Source organism: Hyaena hyaena, unplaced genomic scaffold (assembly GCF_003009895.1).
Source record: "Hyaena hyaena isolate Hyena2069 unplaced genomic scaffold, ASM300989v1 scaffold_116, whole genome shotgun sequence".
Taxonomy (NCBI): Eukaryota; Metazoa; Chordata; class Mammalia; order Carnivora; family Hyaenidae; genus Hyaena; species Hyaena hyaena.
Window position 1 is genome coordinate 86,159 of NW_024080748.1, and position 12,609 is coordinate 98,767.

The 12,609-nt window shown below is 43.1% G+C and overlaps 1 protein-coding gene across 12 annotated transcripts in view; it reads right to left on the bottom strand.

Moving 5' to 3' along the window:
• PLEKHA7 (pleckstrin homology domain containing A7) overlaps positions 1 to 12,609 on the bottom strand; it is a 224,223-nt gene that overhangs the window by 42,942 nt on the left and 168,672 nt on the right. For all 12 annotated transcript variants that reach the window (XM_039236764.1, XM_039236775.1, XM_039236763.1 and 9 more), the window contains one exon: positions 9,725 to 10,195. In XM_039236764.1, the coding sequence (XP_039092695.1) occupies positions 9,725 to 10,195 (471 nt within the window). The remainder of the gene's footprint in view (positions 1 to 9,724; positions 10,196 to 12,609) is intronic.

The following is a 12,609-nucleotide window of genomic DNA, read 5'->3' on the forward strand; positions in this document are numbered from 1 at the left end:
CCATGCCCCTTACATGGAGGTCTTCAGCAATACTGCAGCCCTCAGGGCTACTGCTCTGCTCTGCCCTAGTGACTATGTGGTAGGAAACTTGTCCAAGGTTTTTTTATTGATGTAACCTTTTCATCCTCTTAAGGCATTTCTTCCCCAGACAAGCTGTGAATCTTCAGAAGGCAGAACTAGATCTCACATTTAGTGGTACTGTCCAGGGTCTGAGAAAGTCCTGATGCATAACCACCCAGACATTGTTCTAAACCAGTGCTACTTAAAGTATGGTCACTGATGGGCAGGCAGCATCAGGACCACCTGCGAACTTGTTAGAAACGCAGGTTATTGGGCCCCACTCAGACCTACCAAATCAAAAACCCTAGGGTAGAGCTCAGCCTCCTGTGTTCTAACAAGCCCTCGGGGTGGCCAAAGTTTGAGAAGTACTGTTCTAGTTGTTCTTAGCTTCATCTTAAATTCACCTTGTTTAAGCACTTCCTCGTTTATGTCTTCACTCTCCCTACTACAAAATGAGGATACTAAGAACATAATAGATTACTGCAGGGATTAGAAGTAGCTGTCATTCAAAAATGGTAGCTTTCTTCTCTTTTCATCGTTACCTTTGCAATTACAGAAGGTAATTTTAAGATCTCTTCAGCCCAGACCTGTCTAGTGTATCCATCTACCGTGTCTATTTGCCCACTAGGTGGCAGGCAGGTTTGTTACTGAATTCCCAAAATCAGAGGAGAATGTGTCTCTGAGCGGAGGGCAGTGGCTGAACCCTCAAACAGTGTTGGTGGCAGTGGTGGCAGAAACCAGGCTAGGGGCTTCCCCTGGGGAGTTCATGACTCCACCAACCATTGTTCACTCTGGCTGAAGCAAAATTCAGACTATGCAAAGTATGTCCTTGCTGTGCACCCACCTGCAAAAGCCTTTGGTCTGGTTCTGCAGCCTGCTCTCAGTGCCTATGTCACCCAGACAGGGTCCCCCCACAGGGCAGTGCCCCAAAGCCCTCAGCTGTTCCTCTAGCCTGTGGACTCTGCTTATGCTCTGTCTGCCATCTCCCACCCCACTCCCCAGGGCTGGCCATTTGGGGGCAACCTCAAAGACCTCAGTGCAATGGTGAGCTCCAGAGGCCAAATCAAGGTAACTAGCCAATGGTGGAGTGAGGGGTGCAGGAGATAGGTTTGTAAGAAAAGGCAAAGATCCCCCCTGAAATAGGCAGGAGCACCCAGAGCAGCTTTGCCTCTGACAGCAGATCCATTTGCTGGCCCCCAATCCCAGCCTTACCCAAAAAGAAAGCTCAAGGTCTCCTGCCCTCATACCCTGCTCTGTGCCATGGGGCCTCCCTGTTCCAAAAGGCACTGAACAGGATATTCTGATACAGCCACTACAAGGTGGTCATATCGACATGTAAAATCAATTTTTATAACCAATTACTTACACAACAGATATTTCTCACCCTGACTTCCACATCAGTTGCGCAGGACTTTGACTTTCAACTGTTCTCATTGTAAGATCTGAGTCCCTGATTCCAACCTTACCTCTGCCTTTTTATTTCATGAGTTTGTAAGTTATTTTAAATACCTAGAAAATAATGCAAGGCTAGAATTTCAAAACAATCTCTTAGAACATAGAATTCTAAGGGTACATCAGCCTATCTTCAAAAGACATCATGCTAAAGGAGTTTAATGATGTGAAACACAATACATATCTCCAAGTACTAAAAGAACAGTTAGAAATAATTTCTTGTGTGGTCTAGAGCCATGAATATGAGATCATATTACAGATCAAATAACCCTCCTTCCAATGTCTAATGTACTCAATCTAACGAGATTAGCACAGTCTGAATCACACAAAGCACAGACATCCCTCTTCTGTCTTTTCAAATGGAGGAGGCCCTTTTATTAAGCAACTAGATCTACTTATCACTTGACTGTAAGAGATTACAAATATACCTTTAAGGAAAACAATGCTGGGAATGCAAGATGCAGTCCTTTCCACATACAAGTGAATGATCAGAGACTGTACACTTCACTTACTCAGAGACCAACAGCTTTCTTCTCAAAAGGGTGTCTTCAATTCCTCACTTTGACCATTCAGCCTATTGAGATCTGCTTCCATCACTAGACTGAAGTTCCTCTCACTGCGTGCTCAATGACCTCCAAGGCCAATGAACTATTTTCATCTACAGACTTGATGTCACCTTGCCCCATAGATAAGAAAGGCTCAAACTCTCAGCTCATATCTAAGGAAAGCCTGACACTTTCCCCAACCCTGTCATCTCCTTGCAACTCACTTATTCTTTAGCTCTCCTGTGTGCCCCCGGCCCCAAGTATAGGCCATTGTGTGTAGCAGAATGACAGGTTTGTGGGCTGCCAGAAGCAGTTATGTAGAGACAAGTCAACTGAGAACTTATAACTGTGTATCAGTCACACAGCTTTTGAAAGTCCTTTCTGTGCCCCTGCCACAAAGGGTTTCTCACTGGCTTCGTCACATTTCTGGCTTCTTCCTGTCTTCCTCTCATGGTATTCTGCCTCCTGACCTAACTTGAAGATCCTACCTCTACTGAGAAGGGCAGGTCAAGTCTGTCCATGTAAGCTCATCCAGCACCTCAGTGAAGGGGCTCAGCCTGGGTGGCTCAATCACTTAAGCATCTGACTTTGGCTCAGGTCATGATCTCAAGGTTCATGAGTTTGAGCCCCACTTCGGGTGATCCCTGCTTCTCTCTCTCTCTCTGCCCCTCCCTCACTTGCACCCAATCAATTGATCAATCTCTCCCCCCCAATCCTCCCTCAAAAAAAAAAGGGGGAAGCTTAATGGAATCAAAAGCCCCAGTGCTGAGCAGAGACTTTGAGGTTCCAGACACTCTTTCAGTGGCTCCCAGTCTCCTAGGAAGGCACCACCCCAAGGAGAGGTCCTCATTTAAAATGAAACTCCCTTCATCACTCTCCAGTTTGCCTCCCCCCATCTCCTCATCTCCTCCTCATTTCCTTCATGGAGACTGCTTCTGTCCACCCCTTAGGCTGGAAGTCCTCCTCATTCTACCTTTGGCCCTCTACTATGGCTCACTCTGAGCTAGGGTTCTCAAGCCTGGCTGTACATTAGAATCACATAGGGGAATGGGTGAGGAAGGGAATGTTATTAAAATTTTTGACATCCAGGCTGAACCGCATCTACCTATTAGCCAAGCGGGAACGTCAGCTCCACCTGTGGCCCTCCTCACCTTCTAGGCCTTGATGAAGCAGTTTCCCAAGTCTTCAACCTCAACATCTGTGTATCCTCCTCCCCCTCCTCACAATCCTCAGCATCTTCACTGCTTCGGTTTAGGTCTTCCCCATCTCCTACCCAAGCTATGACCCCCTTACACTTTATCACTTCCTCTTTCCAGGTTCTTCTGCCTCTAAACCAGCTGCCATATTGTCACCAGAGCAAGGAGTTAAATCGAAACAGTAGTTTTCAGTGCTGATGTGGGGGTGGACAGACAAGGACACATTGGGTGGGGTATAAACTGAAATAGCATTTTTGGAGGGAAATTTTGTAATAACGACCATAATTAAAATGGCATATAACCTTTGACCCAGTCACTCCAAGTAATCTATTCTTTAAGTACACATGCATTGGTACACAGGGACATTGGGGGAGGGATATGCATTGCAGCATAGTTTGTAATAGCAAATGTTACTAACCTCACTGTCCATCAGTAGGAGATTGTATAAATATCATTTCAGATCCATACAATGGAATACGCTGCTTATTCCAAATTAATGAAATATGTCTATATGCACTGATATGTAAAAACAGCCAAGATACATTCAAATAGCTCCATATAGACTTGCACATACACTGATACATTAAGTGAAAAAAGCAAGGTGAAGGACAGGGTTTATTTTTCTTCACATGGTGGTTGGTCTTTAGGGAATGAAAGTAGGTTTCTGAAATAAAAGATATTTATCTTTCATTATTTATCCTTTGGTATTTGAATTTTTTTTTTTACTTTGTGAGTGGATTACGGATTATTTGGGGATACTAAACAAAGGGAGATTTACACATGAAACTATGAATTTGGTGATGAATTAGTAACTGGTACAAAGAAAAAGCAAACTTGGGCTCAGTTGGTTAAGCATCTGACTTCAGCTCAGGTCATGATCTCACAGTTCGTGAGTTTAAGTCCCACATTGGGCTCTATACTGACAGTGTAAAGCCTGTTTGAGATTCTCTCTCTCTCTATCCCTCTTTCTCTGCACCTCCCCCACTCATACTGTCTCTCTCAAAATAAATAAACTTAAAAAAAAAAAAAAACAAAGCAAACTATAAGCATGAAGATTATCAATACCAGAAAACAAAAATTGTACAACAAATAAAATTTAATAACAGTATACTATATGGCCCAGCTGTGAATATTTATAGTGTCAAAATAATGTAAAAACTGACTAGTAGTGATCTGTACAAAAATTATGCTCTACTGTGGAGCTAGGACATGAGTAAATGTATGTCCATTGGAAAGGCAGAGTGGGATATAAGAGACTTCAATCTTTATCTTCTAGAGTAGAATGTAGATTGATAACTAAAATTGAAAAATCAAGAAAGAGCAGTGTAAATATCTTATTTGGAAATACAAAGGTGAATTGGGAAAATTACTGAAAGAATTGAAAGTGCCTGCCTCAAAGGGACAGAAATCAGAAGTAGGGATGGATGGGGGTCATACTACTTAAATCCTTAAACTATGTGCATACACTGCTTTAATAATAAAACATTTTAGAGTAAGGGGTAACTAAAACTACCATTCTCATTTTGGGTGGGGCACATCAGAATCTCGTGGCTGATTTCTTCACCATATACATGGACCTGCTGTATTAGAACTGGGATGTAGTATGGACCATCTAGGCTAGAAAATCTCCACTGGTGATCCTGATGCCTCTTTCCTGCCAATACCTTTAAACCACTGATAGCTTTCACAGGCCTCCAAGACTAAAACCAAACTCTATAGCAAGATATACAGGTTCATCTGGGCTAAATCCTTACCTTTCCTATCTGCCACTAGCTCCAGCTTCTCTTGCTTTTACCTCCCCTAGCCTGCCCCATACGGACTTCAGTTCCTACGAGTTGCAGCATGTAAGAGGAAATAGCTAACTTACCATGAGTAACTCCTCTCTTAATCACACTGTCTCCTCTGCTGGATCCCCCTTCTGCTGCTAACTTCTAAGTGTTGAGGTACCATTTATGTGCTGACTGCTCCCAACCAGGTCTCAACACCACAATCCATACCCAACTGCCTACCGGACAGATATCTCCCCTTGGGTAGCTAATAGGCTTCTCAAACTATTGCCATTTTGGAACCCTGATATCCTGCTGATCTTGTTCCTAAGCCTTCCCTGTCTCAGAAACCACCTGGTTGTTCAAGTCAAAACTCTAGGGATCATCCTTGTTCCTCCTTTTCTCACATCCTGAGCATCCAAATCACTGACAAGCTTTGCTGTTTCAACCTCCAAAATGTATCTCAAATCTTTCCCTTTCTTTCTATTTCCACTGTACCATTCTGGACCATTACAATAGCATCTTTCCTAGGCTCTTCTTTCTGAATTATTAACCAGATCAACATCAGTTACCTGTTTCTCCCCTACACATACACACACACACACACATACACACACACACCCTGAGGAATTCTACCAGACATTTAAATCAGAGTTAATGCCCATTCTTCTCAAGCTGCTCCACAGAAATAGAAGGAAAACTTTCTGATTCATTCTATGCAGCCAGCATCACTTTGATTCCCAAACCAGACAGAGAGCCAGCAAAAAAAGAGAACTACAGGCCAATATCCCTGATGCATACAGATGCAAAAATCCTCAACAAGATACTAGCAAATCAAATTCAAAAGCATATAAAAAGAATTATCCACCATAATCAAGTGGGATTCATTCCTGGGTTACAGAGCTGGTTCAATATTTGAAAATCAATCAATGTGATACATCACATAAACAAAAGATGAAAAGCATATGATCCTGTCAATAGATGCAGAAAAAGCATTTGACAAAATACAGCATCCTTTCTTAGTAAAAACCCTTGAGAAAGTCGGGATAGAAGGAACTTACTTAAACATTATAAAAGCCATTTTTGAAAAGCCGACAGCTAATATCATCCTCAATGGGGGAAAACTGAGAGCTTTCCCCCTGAGATCAGGAACACGACAAGGATATCCACTTTCAGCACTGTTGTTTAACATAGTGCTGGAAGTCCTAGAATCAGCCATCAGACAACAAAAAGAAACAAAAGGCATCAGAATTGGCAAAGATGAAGTCAAACTTTCGCTTTTCACAGATGACATGATACTCTACATGGAAAACCCAACAGATTCCACCAAAAGTCTGCTAGAACTGATCCATGAATTCAGCAAAGTTTCAGGGTACAAAATCAACATGTAGAAATCACTTGCATTTTTATGCACTAATAATGAAGCCACAGAAAGAGAAATCAAGAAACTGGTCCCGTTCACAACTGCACCAAAAACCACAAAATACCTAAGAATAAACCTAACCAAAGATATAAAAGATCTGTATGATGAAAACACAGAAAACTTATGAAGGAAACTGAAGAAGACACAAAGAAATGGAAAAACATCCCGTGCTCATGGATTAGAAGAAAAAATGTTGTTAAAATGTCAATACTTCCCAAAGCAATCTACACATTCGATGCACTCCCAATCAAAATTGCACCAGCATTCTTCTCAAAGCTAGAACAATCAATCCTAAAACTTGTATGAAGCCACAAAAGACCTCGAATAGCCAAAGTAATATTGAGGAAGAAAACTAAAATGGGAGGCCTCACAATCAAGACTTTAGCCTCTACTAAAAAGCTGTAATCATCAAGACAGTATGGCATTGGCACAAAAACAGGCACATAGACCAGTGGAATAGAACAGAGAACCCAGAATTGGACCCACAAATGTATGACCAATTAATCTTTGACAAAGCAGGAAAGAATATCCAAAGGAAAAAAGACAGCCTCTTTAACAGATGGTGCTGGGAGAACTGGACAGCAATATGCAAAAGAATGAAATTGGACCACTTTCTTACACCATACACCAAAATAAACTCAAAATGGATAGAGGACCTGAACGTGAGACAGGAAACCACCAAAACCCTAGAGGAGAAAGCAGGAAACCACCTCTTTGACCTCAGCCGCAGCAATTTCTTACTCAACAGATCTCCAAAGGCAAGGGAATCAAAAGCAAAAATGAACTATTGGGACCTAATTAAGATAAAAAGCTTCTGCACTGCAAAGGAAACAATCAACAAAACTAACAGGCCACCAATGGAATGGGAAAAGATAGTTGCAAATGACATATTGAACAAAGGGCTAGTATCCAAAATCTATAAGGAACTCACCAAACCCCACACCCAAAAAACAAATAATCCAGTGAAGAAATGGGCAGATGAACAGACATTTCTCCAAAGAGGACATCCAGAGGGCCAACAGACACATGAAACTATGCTCAGCATCATTCATCATCAGGGAAATGCAGATCAAAGTCAAACTGAGATACCACCTCACGCCAGTCAGAGTGGCTAAAATGAACAAATCAGGAGACTCTAGATGCTGGTGAGGATGTGGAGACACGGGCACCCTCCTACACTGTTGGTGGGAATGTAAACTGGTGCAGCCCTTCTGGAAAACAGTGTGGAGGTTCCTCAAAAAATTAACAATAGAGCTCCCCTATGACCCAGAAATAGCACTGCTAGGAATTTACCCAAGGGATACAGGAGTGCTGATGCATAGGGGCACATGTAACCCAATGTTCACAGCAGCACTTTCAACAATAGCCAAACAATTTCAAATCATGGAAAGAGCCTAAGTGTCCATTAACTGACAAATGGATCAAGAAGATGTGCTTTATCTATACAATGGAATCCTACATGGCAATGAGAAAGAATGAAACCTGGCCATTGTAGCAACGTGGATGGAACTTGAGGGTATTATGCTGAGTGAAATAAGTCAGGCAGAGAAAGACAGATACCATATGTTTTCACTCATATGTGGAACAGGAAAAACTTAACAGAGGACCATAGGGGAAGGAAAGGGGAAAAAATAGTTAAGGAGAGGGAGGAAGACAAACCATAAGAGGCTCTTAAATATAGAGAACAAACTGAAGGTTGATGGGGGTGGAGGGGTAGGAGAGAAGGGAAAATGGGTAATGGGCATGGAGGAGGGCACTTGTTGGGATGAGCACTGGGTGTTATATGGAAACCAACTTGACAATAAACTATATTAAAAAAAATAAAATTCCAGCTTAAAGACTAAGCCAGACCAAAAAAAAAAAAAAAAAAATAGTTACTGGTTTTAAACCTTCCAGTGGCTCCCCCTTACTGCTCTCTCATATAAAATCCAATTTTTTTTTTACCCTAGGGTAGGAGGACCTGCATGATACGACGCCTGCCAGCTTTCCAACCTTGTTCAGCAGGGAGGGCACTTACAATCACCTCCCAGGGGGCATCTATGTAGCCCAGCACCAAGAATAGAAGCTTCCCACCCCTGTGTCCTTGGGAAGCAGCTTTCTGTTTTTAACAAGACACAAAATTCGAACAAATGGAATTGACACCTGGCCAGTCCCAGGTGGGAATGGGAAGGTATCTTAGCTACAACACAAAAGGCCTTCCTTTTCTGTCTATCTCACAACAATGCCTACCAATTCCTTGGGGGATTTCCATTGTAATTTCTCCACCATCTATCCTCACAAACTGCCCACCTAGACCAGATTAAAGAGGTTACACAATCTACACATACACACCACACGCACACACCTAGAAGGAAGCCTAGGCTATTCCCTTGGGGGCACTCCTGCCTCCACAGCCCAGGGGTGGGGGGAGGGCCGGGAATCTGGGCCCCACCAACAGGGAGAATGCAGTGTGGCATTTTAAAACATGTTTATCACAGGCAGATAAGTCTGTGGCAGACTTGGCCTGAGCTCTGGCACATCACTGCAGCCCCTCTAGTCCCTGAGGAGCTTTCTGAATGCATCAGGGTCTCACTAACTCTTCTGCAGTCAGTGGTTTGTTTTTGAAGCCCGGGGATGGTGACACAATTTGCTGTCTTCATAAGAGGACAAAACGCAGTGGCCTCTGGAGAAAATGGAGAAGCTGGGTGACTCTGAATTCTTCACATTCAGAAAAGTGCCCTTATTAATCTAAAATTATAATAAAATGCAAACAGTGCTTTGCAAATAGCAAAAGATCCATGCCCTCTAAATCATTAAAACTGCTTCTTGAAGGAATAGGTGTGATAAAGCCTCCTGTCAACAGTGCCTAAGCACTTCTCTGTGTGCCTGCAATTAAAAATGAATCTGTATTTACTCTAGTTTCTACAAATATTTCCCAGATGCAGAGAAGTAGCAGAGTAAAAGGAGAAGATCAGTTACTACCTACATGCTGTCTCCAGACACACTTGCTGGGGAACTGAGAAGCCACCTGATATAATCTCATACAAACTTGGCAGGTTCACAGACCCGGGTCTGCACTCTGGCTCTGCCACTTATCTGTGTGAGAAGCTCCTTCACTTCTCCAAGCCCCAGTTTCTTGGTCTATAAACTGGGGACATTGCCCCCTCCTTGCAGGGTTGTTACATGAATTTACGGAGCTAATGGAGGTAGAGAGTTTAAGGCCAGCATATGCTGGGTAAAAATGGCTTCCATTATTACATTATTATGCTCATCAGTAGCAGCCATCCTGAGTCTATTACTGACCTCCTGCTGTCCCCCTTCTGGGCTTTCGCCCAATGCTCCACCTGGGCCAGGCTGCTCTTCCTCTGACTGTGCTTTTCAGGGTTGTTCCTGGGAGGAAAGGCCCGCTGATACCCGCCAGTCCCATTCTGCTCTCCTGGGCCATATGTGGTGGGAAGCACCCCATTCTTCTCTGCTCGTTGGGGCTGTGCTTGCTGGCTTCTCAGGCCACCAGGTAAATCCACGAACAAGGCATCCTCTTCAGCTGGTGAATACGGGGACCTGGCCTTGCTCCTGTCCCGCTTGCCCTCCAGTGGGTCCCTCTGGGACTTGTAACGTTCTTCCTCTTGCTCCCGCCTCTCGAAGCCAAAGGAATCCTCATGGCTGCGATGAGGACAATCCCTTGCATGTCCAGGTCCCACACGGCCACACTCTTGACAGGACTCTGCATGATTGGCCTGGGGGACTGCCTGCCGCTCCACCTTCTCCATGTCCCTGCAATGAGAGAGGCATTCAGCCCATTCCAGACACAGCAGTGGCAGCCAAGACACCCCAAAGAACATACTTTATACTCAAATTTCCTCTAGGTCTTGCATGGACTGTTCCCTCTGCCTGGAACATCTTTCACACCTAGCCCTTCATTCCTCCTGCCTGACTTCTAGTCCTTTAGGACTCGAATTTGCAGAATTTAAATTAGGGAGGAAGAAGAACACACCCCAGCCCAGCCAGACCAGAAAATTACCAAGGACCCTTGGGTGGGGCAGCCAGTATCCCTGGAAGAAAGGTCCTGGCCTTGAAGACATGAATAGACACTTTTCCAAAAAAGACATCTAGATGGCTAACAGACACATGAAAAGATGCTCAACATAGCTCATCATCAGGGAAATACAAATATAAACCATGATGAGATACCACCTCATACCTGTCTGTCAGAATGGCTGAAATTAACAACACAAGAAACAACAGGTGTTGATCATGTGGAGAAAGAGGAACCCTTTTTGCACTGTTGGTAGAAATGCAAACTGGTATGACCACTCAGGAGAACAGTATGGAGATTCCTCAAAAAGTTAAATATAGAACTACCCTATGATCCAGCATTTGTACTACTGGGTATTTACCCAAAGGATACAAAAATACATATTCAAAGAGATACATGCACCCTAGTACATAGCAGCATTTTCAATAATAGCCAAACTTTGGAGAGAGCCCAAATATCCATGGACAATGGATGGATAAAGTAAATGTGGTATATATACAATGGAATATTATTCAGCCATCATAAAAGAATGAAATCTTGCCATTTCCAGTGATGTGCATGGAGCTAGAGTGTATGATTCTAAGCAAAATTAGTCAGAGAAAGACAAATGCTTTATGATTTCACTCAGGTGTGGAATTTAAGAAGCAAAACAGATTAACATATGGGAAGGCAGGGAAGGAGAAGAAAGGGAAGCAAACCACAACAGACTCTTAAAGACAGAGAACAAAGTGAGGGTTCCTGGAGGGGAGGTGGGTGGGGGAATGGGTTAAAGGAGTGATGGGGATTAGAGAGGGCACTTGTTGCGATGAGCACTAAGTGTTGTATTTAACTAACAAATCACTGAATTCTACTCCTGAAACCAATTTTACACTGTATGTTAACTAACAAGAATTTAAATAAAAATTTGAAAAAAGAGGGGCACCTGGGTGGTTCAGTCGGTCAAGTGTCCAACTCCTGATTTTGGTTCAGGTCACGATCTCATAGTTGTGAGATGGAGCCCCATGTCAGGCTCCATGCTGGGTGTGAGCCTGCTTCAGATGTTCTCTCTCTCTCTCCCTTTGCCCCTCCCCTACTCGTGTGCTTACACTCTTTCTCTTTTAAAATAAATTAAAAAAAAAAAAAAAAAAGGGAAAGGAAGAAAAGGTCCTGGCCTGGAGATCCATCACTCCTCAAATGACCAACTGAGACGGCTCTCCTATTTCCACATAAAAGCACACAATGGAAATGTTGCTACACTTACATCTTGGTGGCCAGACCCCAGGCATCCTTGCAAAGACCTAACAACCTCAGCTACCAATTATCAGCACGGACTTAGGGCAGAATCGATCCAGTCTGGGGGATAGTTACTTTACACTGACATTTTAACTAAGGAAAGCAATCACAAATCTTACTGCACAGGTACTCTTCTGACTTACCCATGAAAACACAAAGCTTTGTTTAAAAAAAAATCAATTTCAGCATTTCGATTTCCATTTTGGGGACCACCCTCCTCCACTTTCGATCCATGTGGCTTGAGTGCTGCTGAATCTACTAGTCCCTGTCCAGTTGAGGCTCCAAGTCTCAGTAATCAGTTCAGAGGTTGACACATCACCTCTTCCAGGCCAGTCAGGGTTAGTTCTGGGGCTTTGGTTAGAGCTGGTCTCAAGCTGCAAAACTATATGGGAATCAGCTATTTGAGAATGAAACCAATACCAAGGAAAGCAGATGGAGAGAAACAATCCTAAAAATTAAACCTGAGTTCTGAGATTTAACCATACCTAAACCAGATATATCCTTGGATTTTCTGGTTGTGAACCAATAAATTCTCATTCTCACTTAAGCTAGTTTGAGTTTGGTCTCTGTTCTCTCAGTGGAAGAAGTCCTATTACATCACTTTATAATGACATATTTACATTGTGATCTCTGAGGGCTCTTGCATTCCTAATGTTCAGTTGGTCTATAAGCTCCAGTAGTGGGAATATATAGGAAATATTTGGAGACTACCCTTCAAGAAAGCAATTCTTACTCTACGTTCTTTCAGGGACCACTCTGTTCCATAGGGTATATTATAGACTTAAACTCTGTCTTTCCTTTCTTCCTCTAATCTTCCATAACTGCATCGGTGTAACCCCAGCCAGGAGTCTTTGGCCTGCCTGAGTTAGACTTTATCTTC